This window comes from Physella acuta, unplaced genomic scaffold, assembly GCF_028476545.2.
Source record: "Physella acuta isolate Inbredline_101_S28 unplaced genomic scaffold, ASM2847654v3 ptg001234l, whole genome shotgun sequence".
NCBI lineage: Eukaryota > Metazoa > Mollusca > Gastropoda > Physidae > Physella > Physella acuta.
In genome coordinates, this window is record NW_026732750.1 from 307404 (window position 1) to 323050 (window position 15647).

General features: G+C 39.0%; 1 protein-coding gene across 1 annotated transcript; it reads left to right on the plus strand.

The window, feature by feature from the left end:
- The first annotated feature begins 472 nt into the window (after positions 1-472).
- LOC131957358 (cholinesterase 1-like) lies at positions 473-15413 on the plus strand. Its single transcript, XM_059322098.1, has 9 exons — positions 473-608; positions 2756-2926; positions 3138-3222; positions 3652-3825; positions 4385-4600; positions 8574-8818; positions 13462-13719; positions 14462-14604; positions 15185-15413. Exons 1-9 carry the CDS (start codon positions 481-483, stop codon positions 15271-15273), a joined length of 1509 nt encoding a protein of 502 aa, XP_059178081.1. The 5' UTR covers positions 473-480; the 3' UTR covers positions 15274-15413.
- Positions 15414-15647: the final 234 nt, after the last annotated feature.

A 15647-nucleotide genomic window follows, 5' to 3' on the forward strand; every position in this document is an offset into this window, starting at 1 on the left:
TATAATCAATTCTGTGGGTAAAGCTAATTTATATAATCAATTCTGTGGGTAAAGCTAATTTATATAATCAATTCTGTGGGTAAAGCTAATTTATATAATCAATTCTGTGGGTAAAGCTAATTTATATAATTAATTCTGTGGGTAAAGCTAATTTATATAATCAATTCTGTGGGTAAAGCTAATTTATATAATCTATTCTGTGGGTAAAGCTAATTTATATAATCAATTCTGTGGGTAAGGCTAATCATTTCTGTAGGTACGGCTAATCATTTCTGTGGGTACGGCTAATTATTTCTGTAGGTACGGCTAATTATTTCTGTAGGTACGGCTAATATGGCTAATCAATTCTGTGGGAAAAGCTAATTTATCTAATCAATTCTGCGTGTACGGCAAATCAATTCTGCGTGTACGGCAAATCAATTCTGCGTGTACGGCTAATCACAACACCCCGTCAAATGTTGCCTGTGTTTCCAGCCACCGATGCCTAAAAAATCCTGGACCAGTACTGTCAAGACGACAGTGAGACCTAACTCTTGCTGGCAGACGATAGACGAAACTTTTAACAGGGCCCCCGCCGTGGACGCGTGGAACGCAAACACTTACTTAAGGTATCAAACAGTAGCTTCAGTTCTCTCGCCTGAACTTTTAGTTATCGCCCTTCAATAGTATCTGTGTTTCTCTTTTGAGTTCTCTCACTTGTCTTGTATACGTTATGTTCTGTAAGTTGTATTAGTTCCCTTCCTTGAGTTTTCTTAGTTCTCTCGTTTAATAAGTTGTATAAGTTATCTCGCCTAATTTGTATAAGTTTTCTCGCCTAAGTTGTATAAGTTATCTCCCCTAGGTTTTATAAATTATCTCCCCTAAGTTGTATAAGTTATCTCTCTTAATTTGCATAAAGTACCACCTCTAAGTGGAATAGGTACTCTCCCTAAAATTCTACCTGTTTCCTGAACCCTCTACTATTGCCCCGTCACCTATTGTCCACTTACCTAATGTCCACTCACCTAATGTCCACTCACCTAACGTCCAGCCACCTAATGTCCACTCACCTAACGTCCAGCCACCTAATCTCCACTCACCTAATGTCCACTCACCTAATGTCCACTCACCTAATCTACACTCACCTAATGTCCACTCACCTAACGTCCAGCCACCTAATCTCCACTCACCTAATGTCCACTCACCTAATGTCCACTCACCTAATCTCCACTCACCTAATGTCCACTCACCTAATGTCCACTCACCTAATGTCCACTCACCTAATCTCCACCCACCTAATGTCCACTCCCCCAATGTCCACTCACCTAATGTTCACTCACCTAATGTCCACTCACCTAATGTCCACTCACCTAATCTCCACTCACCTAATGTCCACTCACCTAATGTCCACTCACCTAACGTCCAGCCACCTAATCTCCACTCACCTAATGTCCACTCACCTAATGTCCACTCACCTAATCTCCACTCACCTAATGTCCACTCACCTAATGTCCACTCACCTAATGTCCACTCACCTAATGTCCACTCACCTAATCTCCACTCACCTAATCTCCACTCACCTAATGTCCACTCCCCTAATGTCCACTCACCTAATGTCCACTCACCTAATGTCCACTCACCTAATGTCCACTCACTAAATGTCCACTCACCAAATATCCACTCACCTAATGTCCACTCACCTAATGTCCACTCACCTAATGTCCACTCACCTAATGTCCACTCACCTAATGTCCACTCACTAAATGTCCACTCACCAAATATTCACTCACCTAATGTCCACTCCCCCAATGTCCACTCCCCCAATGTCCACTCACCAAATATTCACTCACCTAATGTCCACTCACCTAATCTCCACTCACCTAATGTCCACTCACCTAATGTCCACTCACCTAATGTCCACTCACCTAATGTCCACTCACCTAATGTCCACTCACCTAATGTCCACTCACCTAATCTCCACTCACCTAATGTCCACTCACCTAATGTCCACTCCACCTAATGTCCACTCACCTAATGTCCACTCACCTAATGTCCACTCACCTAATGTCCACTCACCTAATGTCCACTCACCTAATGTCCACTCACTAAATGTCCACTCACCTAATGTCCACTCACCTAATGTCCACTCCCCCAATGTCCACTCACCTAATGTCCACTCCCCCAATGTCCACTCACCTAATGTCCACTCCCCCAATGTCCACTCCCCTAATGTCCACTCCCCCAATGTCCACTCACCTAATGTCCACTCCCCCAATATCCACTTACCTAATGTCCACTCCCCCAATGTCCAGTCACCTAATGTCCACTCACCTAATGTCCACTCACCTAATGTCCACTCACCTAATGTCCACTCACCTAATGTCCACTCCCCTAATGTCCACTCACCTATGGTCCACTCACCTAATGTCCACTCACCTAATGTCCAGTCACCTAATGTCCACTCACCTAATGTCCACTCACCTCATGTCCACTCCCCTAATGTCCACTCACCTAATGTCCACTCACCTAATGTCCACTCCCCTAATGTCCACTCACCTATGGTCCACTCACCTAATGTCCACTCACCTAATGTCCAGTCACCTAATGTCCACTCACCTAATGTCCACTCACCTCATGTCCACTCCCCTAATGTCCACTCACCTAATATCCACTCACCTAATGTCCACTCACCTAATGTCCACTCACCTAATGTCCACTCCTCTAATGTCCACTCACCTAATGTCCACTCCCCTAATGTCCAGTCCTCTCCCCCTAGTGAAGACTGCCTATACCTGAATGCCTGGATCCCCGACACAACAGAACGCAAGTCCATCTTGGTCTGGATATACGGAGGTGGATTCTGGGGTGGTACCTCCACACTGGATATGTATGATGGTGCCGTGTTGGCTCGGAAAAATAACATCATCATCGTCTCTATGAACTACAGGTAAAATATCAAGTGGAATTAATTATTCTTTTTACGGCAGACACACATACATAAATACATACACGTTATCACGTACACAACACTATATATATATATATATATATATATATATATATATATATATATATATATATATATATATATATATATATATATATATATACGTATATATAGTCACTGGAGATATAATAAAATGTCCTCTCAACTTTAGGGTTGGAGCACTCGGCTTCTTGTTTATGAACAGCTCTGAAGCTCCAGGAAATGTCGGGCTATTGGACCAGCAATTGGCGCTAAAGGTAGGGATTATCTCTATAGACAGGTATGGTGCAATGTAGGGGTTATCTCTAAAGACAGGTATGGCTGTAAAGGTAGGGATTATCTCTGTAGACATGTATGGCATTAAAGGTAGGGATTATCTTCATAGACAGATACAGCTCTTAAGGTAGGGATTATCTCTATAGATATGTTTGGCACTTAAGGTAGGGATTATTTCTGTAGACATCTAATATTCGATGGTTTTCTTTACAAAAAAAAAATTGTGTACGCAAATTTTTCACTGGACATTAAGTGGATGTTAGTTAAGTGGACATTAGTTGAGTGGACATTAGGTGACAGGACATTAGTTTTGAAATTTAATAATAATACTAGACCGTTTAAAACAAATTAGAAACACTGATGTAGACCAACATGATAAAATTAAAAAAAAAATATTTCCATTCTGCCAGTGGATTCACGACAACGCGGAAAACATGGGCGGGGACCCAAACAACATCTCAATATTCGGGGAGAGTGCAGGAGCTACTAGCGTGGGGTTCCATCTCCTGTCCACTAACTCCAGCCAGTACTTCAAGAATGCCATGATGATGAGTGGCTCTCCAACTGCATACTGGGCAATCCAGGTATGTCTTCACTGACTCTACAGGAAAATTATGGGAAAGGAGTGGGTACATCTTGTGGAAAATCTGAACACACCTCCGTTCTAAATAATGGCATGGGTACCTCCTGGGGAAAATCTGAACACACCTCTGTTCTAAATAGTGTAGATAGTAGTGTTAAGTTTTAATTAAACAATACATTAGTGAAGTCTGAAACTCATTTGAGTATATAAACTCTAATTCTTTATACGGGAGACTCCTCCTCTTTGTATCCAACCAAGACTTGCGTCAGAGTCTAAGAGCTAAGAATTGAATGCCAAGTGTGTGTAAAAATACAAACAGTGGCGTCATTCCCCCCCCCCCCCCCCACCCCCTCCCATTTTTAGACGCTACAAATCAAAAGCCAATCTACAAATCGGCGTGATGTTTATGGTACTACTAGCATGAAACTGACATTATTTTAAAAAAAAACTTAATTAAAAATGGGAGAACACCTAATAATTCAAGCTGTAACGCTTAACTTTATGGTTATAATGTTATAATTACAACCCTCCCAAAACTGTAATAACTTTTGATCGTTTAGCCAACAGATAAAGCAATGAACAGAGCCAAGAAGTTAGCCAACTTTGTCAGCTGTACACAACCAGACCCCATGAAGTGCCTTAGAGACACAAAACCCATCGAGTTGGTCAAGAACCAGTGGGGGCTTGTGGAATCCTACTTTGATCTGCCGTTTGCTCCAGTCGTAGATGGTCAATTTTTGGTCAAACATCCGAGTGAATTGATGACTCGAGATAGGGTTAGTATAGAATAGAGCAGTTGATATTCATCAAGATATATATATATATATATATATATATATATATATATATATATATATATATATATATATATATATATATATATATATATATATATATATATATATATATATATATGTGTGTGTGTGTGTGTGTGTGTGTGTGAGAGAGAGAGAGAGAGTCCGAGTTATGCCCACATAGTAGAACTGCCCACCCAGCCCGTCCGTAAAACAAATAGGTCTAGCTGTTCTTGTTTAATTAAATTGTTGTTCAAACAATTGACTCGGTCCAAACTATAGAATACACCGTGAAAGAGTAAAATTTAAGAGTACAATATAACAGAATACAATTTTACTTACAGTTATAGTTGCATTGTCTAATTGTACTTTATAAAATAAGCTAACTACCATATTTTCATTACTTGCATACATGTAGCATACTGTGTTATACCTTTAAGGTTTAGACAAAAAGTTCTGAAGTACTAGTATGAAACTAGCTATCGGTACCCGTTTCACGTGAATTATAGGCCTATATATTTTAAAATGTTGTACTTGTTTGAGAAAAATAATTTATGAAATAATTATTGGTCAAAACGCAATGTGCTTTACTACACGCTGAACAATATTAGTGACAAAGCAAAGAAATAACTAATTACCTAAAAATCCTACACATTTAACATAATATAGGCACACGCTGATTAAGTGACTTAAATGATTCCGTTAAAAATCTGGCTATTCAATGGTCATTATGTTGTTTTTAAGTAATTTGTATTAGTTTGACCGATAAAATTGTATATATTTCTTAGCGTACGTCTTGGTGAGTAGATCTATAGATCTAGATCTAAATCAAATTTGAATGAAGTAGTTCCTTTCTTTAGTCTAAAATTGGAAGATTCACATATATAAAAAAAATTAGTTCGAATCGGTGTGTCTCGATCCCGCGCCACCTGCGTGGTATAAAGTACACTATCATTTCAGCTATTTCAGCTATTTATATGGAGTATTAATTTTTTTTTATCCCAAACTAGCCAGTTCCATAGCTAAACAAACAAAGATTTCTATAAAATAATTAAGGCCTGAAATAGTTTAATATAGAAATTTATTTTTGGAATAGATTCTAGAGTAGATAGAGTCTAAATCTAGATCCTAGCGACTTATTAGATTAGCATCTACGTCTAGTTTTTGCACAGATTTAGATCTAGTCTAGATCTAGAATCTCTAGATCTAGAATCCAAATAGATAAAATAAATTTTGTAAGTTTAGGCCGGAAAAATTGTATTGTATACATTTCATAGCGTACGTAGATCTAAATCAAATTTGAATGAAATAGTTAATTTCTTTTTATTCTAAACTCGGCAGATGACGTCATTAGTTAATGTATAAACATTAGTGACGTCATTGTTTCATGGGTTCTTTTTAACAACTATAAACACTTTTCCTGTTGCATAATTAAAACTGTTTTTCTACATTCGAATACGCCTTTATTTTTTTATATTTTTCTTCTTTAAATAAAATGTTGGTTATACATTTAAAACATTTACCATATTATTTTCAACAAAAGTCCGTCAAGTTCTCCATATATCGCTGAAGATTCTGATGTGATACCCTACGAAAATATTTTGCGGACAGAGAGAGAGAGAGAGAGAGAGAAGTGCGCACATGGGCTTTTATATATTAGGATACTACTGGTTAATTGCTTGAGACCTATATATTAGTTATTTCCACTTACTTACATATTGTTTTGTTAAATACGAAAGATTAATAAAGATCAAAATTTGTTTTATAATGGAAAACAAAAATCTATTTAAAAAATAGCAGGGACACTAACCCATGATGAAAAGCAAAGTTATTTTCCAAGTCTTTAATAAATATTTCAATAGAAACAAGTTTTTTGGGTTAACAAAGACATTCCTTACTGATCGTTTTTTAACCAAGCACTATTTTTAACTGTTTTCTATGGTAAACCAATTTGTCAACTACTTAATGTTTCGTCAGTCATGAATAAAAAAAAAACTTACACAGGGCGTGCGAAATATGAAGTTTTACTTTGATAGAAAGAAAAACTGGTGTACAAGTATGTTATAGTCTCTAAGAACACAGGACACAGTCGACAGATTTTGAATGTTTGTTTTTATTAAGTTGTAAATAAAACATACGCATCAGGTTTTGGGAAGGATAAAGCCAACACTTACCATCGTGAGAGGTCCCACTGTTTTCTATGATGTTTAGCTATTTTTAGTATAGAGCTACTTTTGGAATGTGATAATAAGGCTACTTTAATAAAAAGAAATAATTTATTTGTTCGCTGTTAAAGGGGCGTTTTCTTTAAATTTTCTTTAAGTGTATAAAGTTCAAGACTCAATAGTGTGACTACAAATGTTGAACATTCCAGATTGGATTTTCTAATGAGGTGTAAACAAGTTAACCGCCTGATTTAAAAAAAAAAATTCGAACTAGTGTTTCTTTCAGATATTTCCGGGAAAAAGGGGAGTGTGGGGTGGGGGACACATATTTTCTATAACAATTATTTTATTTTCGACCTGGGATGGTTGTGGTGGGCGTGCTCCTGGTGGGGGGGGGGGGGGGGGAATTGAAGAGATGAGTGGTTTTGTGAGGGTAGAGTATGAGATAAGTGGTTTTGTGAGGGTAGAGTATGAGATAAGTGGTTTTGTGAGGGTAGAGTATGAGATAAGTGGTTTTGTGAGGGTAGAGTATGAGATAAGTGGTTTTGTGAGGGTAGAGTATGAGATAAGTGGTTTTGTGAGGGTAGAGAGTCAGATAAGTGGTTTTGTGAGGGTAGAGTATGAGATAAGTGGTTTTGTGAGGGTAGAGTATGAGATAAGTGGTTTTGTGAGGGTAGAGTATGAGATAAGTGGTTTTGTGAGGGTAGAGAGTCAGATAAGTGGTTTTGTGAGGGTAGAGTATGAGATAAGTGGTTTTGTGAGGGTAGAGTATGAGATAAGTGGTTTTGTGAGGGTAGAGTATGAGATAAGTGGTTTTGTGAGGGTAGAGTATGAGATAAGTGGTTTTGTGAGGGTAGAGTATGAGATAAGTGGTTTTGTGAGGGTAGAGAGTCAGATAAGTGGTTTTGTGAGGGTAGAGTATGAGATAAGTGGTTTTGTGAGGGTAGAGTATGAGATAAGTGGTTTTGTGAGGGTAGAGTATGAGATAAGTGGTTTTGTGAGGGTAGAGAGTCAGATAAGTGGTTTTGTGAGGGTAGAGTATGAGATAAGTGGTTTTGTGAGGGTAGAGAGTCAGATAAGTGGTTTTGTGAGGGTAGAGTATGAGATAAGTGGTTTTGTGAGGGTAGAGAGTCAGATAAGTGGTTTTGTGAGGGTAGAGAGTCAGATAAGTGGTTTTGTGAGGGTAGAGGATGAAATTTGTGACAATAGAAATGAGGGTGTTCTAAAACTAAAAGAAGACAATTTAAAAAAAAAAACAACTCGAAAGCCGTTGATTCTTTGTTACAGGCAATTATAAAATCTCGCTTGAATAGGAGCTTAACTGTCTCCTTTTAGAACAATGGGGCTGTTAGCTCGTATAATCTCTTACACATTTTAGCGACCAACTGGTTTACTACTACAGAAGGAAAGTTTAATTTATTTTCCTGCTTTTAAGTGCAGCTAAGCTAGTTATTATAAAAAGTTTTACATTTGTTCTTTATGTTTCTTTCCGACTTTTTCTAAGCGTGGAAGGGGGAGGAGGAGGGGGAGGAGGGGAAGGGGTAGCACTTGAAACTTTCATAGGAAGGGGCGGACTAAAAATAACCGTGGTGGGCGTGGGGGTGGGGGGTGGGGGAGAGGGGCGGACACTGGCAAAAGTATATATTTTCTATACAAATTCTATTTCGTTTGGGTGAAGGTGACTGCCCCCCCCCCCCCCCCCCCCCCCCCTCAAGAGATACCTGATAGAAAAACTGTTGTTGTTTTTTTTTTTTTTTTACATTGCAAACATCTATTCCTTCAATATCCAGCTAAGTAACAGAAATCTGCTGACCGGTGTTGTGAAAGACGAGGGCAGCTATTGGCTACTCTACGGCTTCGCAGGTGACTTCAACGTATCCAGCCCCAACATCAACTCCACCCGGTACCCAGAAATTGTCGACGGAATCCTCAAGTCCGTCGGCCCGAGTTACCAACAGGCGAACGTCGTGAAGAACGTTGCAGCCGAGTTTGCGCGTGGGAGGTCTGATTACATTGGTGTTCTTGACGATCTAAGGTGAAAAAAGATTTTACATTTATAACACTTGCACGTCCGGAAGTCGAATGTTTGAAGATTTCTTGTTTCCCCACAGCGGTTTTTATACTGCTCTGTGATAAATGTGTTGTTTATTTATAAGGTTTAGATTGAGTAATGAGTAAGAAGGTGTAAGCTAATTAAGCATCCCCCACTTTCCCATAGGAATTTCAAATTTTAAGTACCCCCCTAGAAAATGCCTGAAAGAAACCCTGTGATGACTATTTTGTTAGGGGTAGCGCTAGTGTTTTGTATTTAAATCAGCCCTATCGATTTCTGAATGATAGATTTGGATTTTACAGTAGCGTCACAAGGCGGGCTAGACTTGCACCAGGTGAAGCCATTTAAAGGGGGGGGGGGGGGTATTTACAGTTCAAAAAATGTTTTATCTAGTTAAAGTAATTAAATAGTTGGGGGAAATAGGTGACACCAGACCAATAATACAAATTTATTGGAGGGGGGGGGGGTGTTGGGGGTGTTGACACCCTCAGCTGCTGCACCAGGTAACACCCGACCTAGTGACACCATTCAGACTTTGTATTAGGTGCATAGCTATGTATGTTGTATTAGTTGAATAGATATTTGTGTTGTATTAGTTCAATAGATTTTGTGTTGTATTAGTTGAATAGATATGTGTTGTATTAGTTGAATAGATATGTATGTTGTATTAGGTGCATAGATATGGATGCTGTATTAGTTGAAAAGATGTATGTGTTGTATAAGTTGAATATATATATATATATATATATATATATATATATATATATATATATATATATATATATATATATATATATATATATTGTACTAGTTGAATAGATATGTGTGTTGTATTGGTTGAACAGACATGTGCTGTATTAGTTGAACAGACATGTGTTGTATTAGTTGAATAGACATGTGTTGTATTTATTTTTATTTGCATGTGTTTTACTAATTGAATACATGTGTGTTTTATTAGTCGAATAGATAAGTTTGTTGTTTTAGAATTATTTATAAGGTTTATTTTTAACAGAAAAGTGGAAAACTTTTAAAATTAGACAGCTACAACTGTTATAGCTATCCTATATAATATCTATAGCTATGACTATTAAAGGCCAAATGTACCTAGAGCTATGACTGTTATAGGCCAATTGCAGTAGCTATGACTATTATAAGCTTACCATAGACTTTATAACGAGTATGATTTCAATAACACCCCATTTACGCTTGCATACTTATTTGCTGCTAGTTTTTTTTTCTCTAGACGTGTATAGTATACATGTCACACGTGTAAACGCCGGAGCTATAAAACGTTACTGTTGAATAGAAAAAAATTTGGAATGTCTGGTATGTTAGTAGCCAATTAAAACCCCACGGCATGTAAATTTGTAAACGATTAAAGCAGACAGCGACGAATTGAGTGTGTACAGTGTTAAAGTGCAATGACTGGCTGCATTAGGCCGGAGTTCTCAACACGTGATTTGTGTATATAAGGGGAGCAGGACATTGCCCCTCTCTTCCCCCCCCCCCCCCACACAAACACAACCCGTCATTACCAGGTAGATCAATATCCCCCTGTACATTGCCCCAGAGGCGTAGCGAGGGGGGTGGGGTGCGGGGGGTGCGGACCGCACCGGGTGACACCATTTAGGGGGGTGACACCAAGGCAAAAATAGCAAAATATATAGAGAAAAACTTGAAGGGGGGGGTGCAAATCGAAAGTTTGATGGGGGGGGGGGGGTGCAAATCGAAAATTTGAAAGTTTGTCCCCGGGAAGGGTCGTTACGCCTCTGGGGGGGGGGTGACACCATTAAGTGCCGCACCGGGTGACATCCGACCTCGCTACGCCACTGCATTACCCCCCCCCCCCCCCCCAACAAAAAAAAATTCTTTTTGTTCATTTCTCTTTAGACCTAAGACAAATTTCTCTTGTATATTACCTCCCTCCCCGCCTACAAAAAACTGCAGTATGTTCCCCCCCCCCCCCAATAGGACTACTACTAATTGACCCTTAACCTACTAGGGATAGAGATATGGATAGGTTAGGTTACCGGGGGGGGGTAATGTCCGAGACCAGCGGATGACTCACCTTTTCTCTATGTTAGAATTTCATCCATTCCGTCATAAAAATATATTTTCTCGTGTTTAATTTACACACCCATATATGACACAGTCTAATTGTGTATCCTTATCTAACCTCAAATACACACGTGTAAGTTTGTCGCTATCTAAAACAAATATAAAACTCCCCCCCCCCCCCCCCACCTCCATCTCTCAACCAGTACAGTGTGCACAAAACATTATAGAAAAAAATCCCGCACCAACACATTCCACAACCACACCAACGTATTTCGCAACCACAGTAACACATTCTACAACCACACCAACACATTTCACAACCACACCAACACATTCCACAACCACACCAACACATTCTACAACCACACCAACACATTCTACAACCACACCAACACATTCCACAACCACACCAACACATTCCACAACCACACCAACACATTCCACAACCACACCAACATTCCACAACCACACCAACACATTCCACAACCACACCAACACATTTCACATTCCACAACCACACCAACACATTCCACAACCACACCAACACATTCTACAACCACACCAACACATTCCACAACCACACCAACACATTCCACAACCACACCAACACATTCCACAACCACACCAACACATTCCACATTCCACAACCACACCAACACATTCCACAACCACACCAACACATTCCACAACCACACCAACACATTCCACATTCCACAACCACACCAACACATTCCACATTCCACAACCACACCAACACATTCAACAACCACACCAACACATTCCACATTCCACAACCACACCAACACATTCAACAACCACACCAACACATTCCACAACCACACCAACACATTCCACAACCACACCAACACATTCTACAACCACACCAACACATTCCACAACCACACCAACACATTGCACAACCACACCAACACATTCCACAACTACACCAACACATTCCACAACCACACCAACACATTCCCCAACCACACCAACACATTCCACAACCACACCAACACATTCTACAACCACACCAATAAATTCCACAACCACACCAACACATTCCACAACCACACCAACACATTCCACAACTACACCAACACATTCCACAACCACACCAACACATTCCCCAACCACACCAACACATTCCACAACCACACCAACACATTCTACAACCACACCAATAAATTCCACAACCACACCAACAAATTCCACAACCACACCAACACATTCCACAACCACACCAACACATTCCACAACAACACCAACACATTCCACAACCACACCAACACATTCCACAACCACACCAACACATTCCACAACCACACCAACACATTCCACAACCACACCAACACATTCCACAACCACACCAACATTCCACAACCACACCAACACATTCCACAACCACACCAACACATTCCACAACCACACCAACACATTCCACAACCACACCAACATTCCACAACCACACCAACACATTCCACAACCACACCAACACATTCCACAACCACACCAACACATTCCACAACAACACCAACACATTCCACAACCACACCAACACATTCCACAACACATTCTACAACCACACCTACACATTGCACAACCACGTCAACACATTCCACAACCACGCCAACACATTCCACAACCACGCCAACACATTCCACAACCACACCAACACATTCCACAACCACACCAACAAATTCCACAACCACACCAACACATTCCACAACACATTCCACAACCACACCAACAAGGAATTCACTGTACTTGCCCAAGTTATTCAAACGATATTCTATTCTTGGAGCTGATCTTAAAACCACCATAAGAATTTTTACAGCTCAATTCAAATGATAGCTCAATGTGTGGGAAAAACATTTTTCTATAGTTATGTGACCTTTCTTCATGGGTAATTACCCGACTCAGTGCTTCGTCGGCATCTGATATGCCTGACTTGTTGTGTCACGCTAGGCTAAACACTGAAGTAAACATTGGGAGGCTGCCATGCACTGAGAATAAATCACCACCGTTTTATACATCTATCTACATATGAGAGGCGAGTTTTAGCCTGACTGGGATTCCTGGTCGTGATAGTATTATTATGATTATATATATAATTATATATATATATATATATATATATATATATATATATATATATATATATATATATATATATATATATATATATATATATATATATATATATATATATATATATATATATATACATAGGCCTATATATATATTTATATTTTATATATATATATATATATATATATATATATATATATATATATATATATATATATATATATATATATATATATCTTTCCAAATACGTTTTACTTCGATAACAATAAAAGTCTACCTATATTTAATTTAATTAGATAATTAATTAGTCATTAAAAACTAATTAAACGGTTTAGAAACCAAGGGGAGATAACAAAATTAAACATTACTGGCACTATTACTAGCAATATTACAAGACATTTTTTTTCTCGGCAAATTATGAAGCATTTTAACAACAACAAAAAGTGAAAAAAGTAAAACCTTTTTTTTAAAATCAACAGCGGGGACATCCTTTTCAAATGCGGGGTGACGGAGTTCGCTCAAGAATTCTCCAGGCAGGGCGGTCACGTGTACATGTACTCACTCGAGCACAGGGCTAGCAACCTCCCGTGGCCACAGTGGATCGGCGCACCCCACGGGCTAGAGCTGCCGTTTTTCTTTGGCGCCCCGTGGTCAAACACCAGCGGAAACTTCACCAGCGGGGAGAAGGTCATGAGCCAGGACATCATGCAATGGGTGACGACGTTTGCCAAAACTGGGTGAGTTGTGATATGGTGGTGACGTTCATCAAAACTGGGTGGGTTATGTATTGGATGGCTAAGTTTGCCAAAACTAGGTGAGTTATGTATCGGATGGCTAAGTTTGCCAAAACTGGGTGAGTTGTGGAATGGTGGTGACTTTCATCAAAACTGTGTGAGTTATGGAATGGTGGTGACGTTCACCAAAACTGGATGAGTTATGTATTGGATGGCCAAGTTTGCCATCAAAGCTGGCTGAGTGATTTGGTCATTAGACTCTCCGTCACCTTGAGTGCCGTTACATTGCGTTGATATCCATTACCCAGTAATCGGATGTTTGAGTCTAGCTTTACGTGGAGATTTATTTCCAGACTAGATTAAATTCCTTGCTCGTGAGACTAGGTGATTTTCCTGAAGTTAATGTCTCGGCAATCAAACTTCCAATTTGTTGTTTTAGAATGCAGATGTGTAGGCCTATAGTGTATAGACTGTAACTTTTTAAATGATAAATTAAGTTGGAAAGATTTTTGTATTAACTGAAAAAAATCCTGCCCTGTTATGAGTATAGAAACGAGTGCAGACAGCATTGAACATTACCCTAATATGCGTCGCCAAAGTTTCCGTCCAGTCTAAGCATAGGCGTTTGTTTATGACCCATTCTAAGCAGGACGAACTTATTTTCTTGTTATGCTAACCTTGATTATTTCCTATACCTTTTAATGTACCGGTCGATTTACAATTTCTTCCACCCTCTCAATTTCAGGAACCCAGGCAGTGTGTGGCCAGAGTATAAACATAACGAGCAGAAGTACCTGCAGATTGTTCAGCCAAGCATTTACACCGTGAAGTCTGGCCTGAGGAGCGACACGTGCACTTACTGGAAGGATGTGGTACCACAACTCTTAGGTGAGTCCTAGACTCGTAGTAGGATGGGGGATAGGGGTGCAAGTGTGGGGTGTAACAAATGTAATATCAAGGTAAGCATTCGATTTGTGTGTGAGGGGGAGGGGCGTGGTTACACGTGGGGTAAAACCACTGTTAGGTCAAGCTGAGCACTCGATTTGTGGCGGAAGTTCAAAGGTTAGGTACCATGACTGATACGGTGGCGGAGGTACAAAGGTTAGGTACCATGACTGATACTCAAGGTGAACTGAGTGATATTTTGGGGGGGGGGGGGTGTCTTTAAGTGACGCCACATAGTTTAAGGTGGATGTCGGGTGCCACTACTAATAAGACAAGGTAAGTACTTGGTTTGTGATGGGGGGCTGTGTCTGTAAATAACGGCATGTGGTTGGGGTGCAGTACACCTATAAGCACCGTCACCATGTTACTCCTGATTGTTTAGGTAAGGGTGGAGTTATGTAGAACATCTGCTATGTCTTCTTGCTCACACCTTTCCTTGCATAGTTTTTTAAAATAATTATATTGAAAACAATATGACAAAATTTAACAGCAAATTCAATTCAATCTATCTTTGCCTCCTCAGTTAAATCAACCAACAGCTGTGCCTTACTGAAGTCAACTGACCTCAGCTTCATGTTGCTTGTTGCCATTTTATTGCTCTTGTTAATTTAGATAGAGTGAACAGTCTCTGTAGAGAAGTTAGTTCTAGCACAATGTAGTTTCAGTTGTAACATATTATACAAACGCTTTTGATATTTTATACAATCATGTTCATTTATACAAGCTTATTTCCATTATAAATAATGTTTAATAAAATGCTTTTTAAATTGTTTCGTTTTTTAAAACTTGATCACACATTTATTTGAATAGAAATTAGACATCACAATGACAGAATTTATTATGATTTTGTAGAATATATATATATATATATATATATATATATATATATATATATATATACATACATACATATATATATATTTATTATTTACAAAAGATCGTTTAGCAAGCTTAAGTAAAATAGAGTCAATACAACAGGGGAAGTA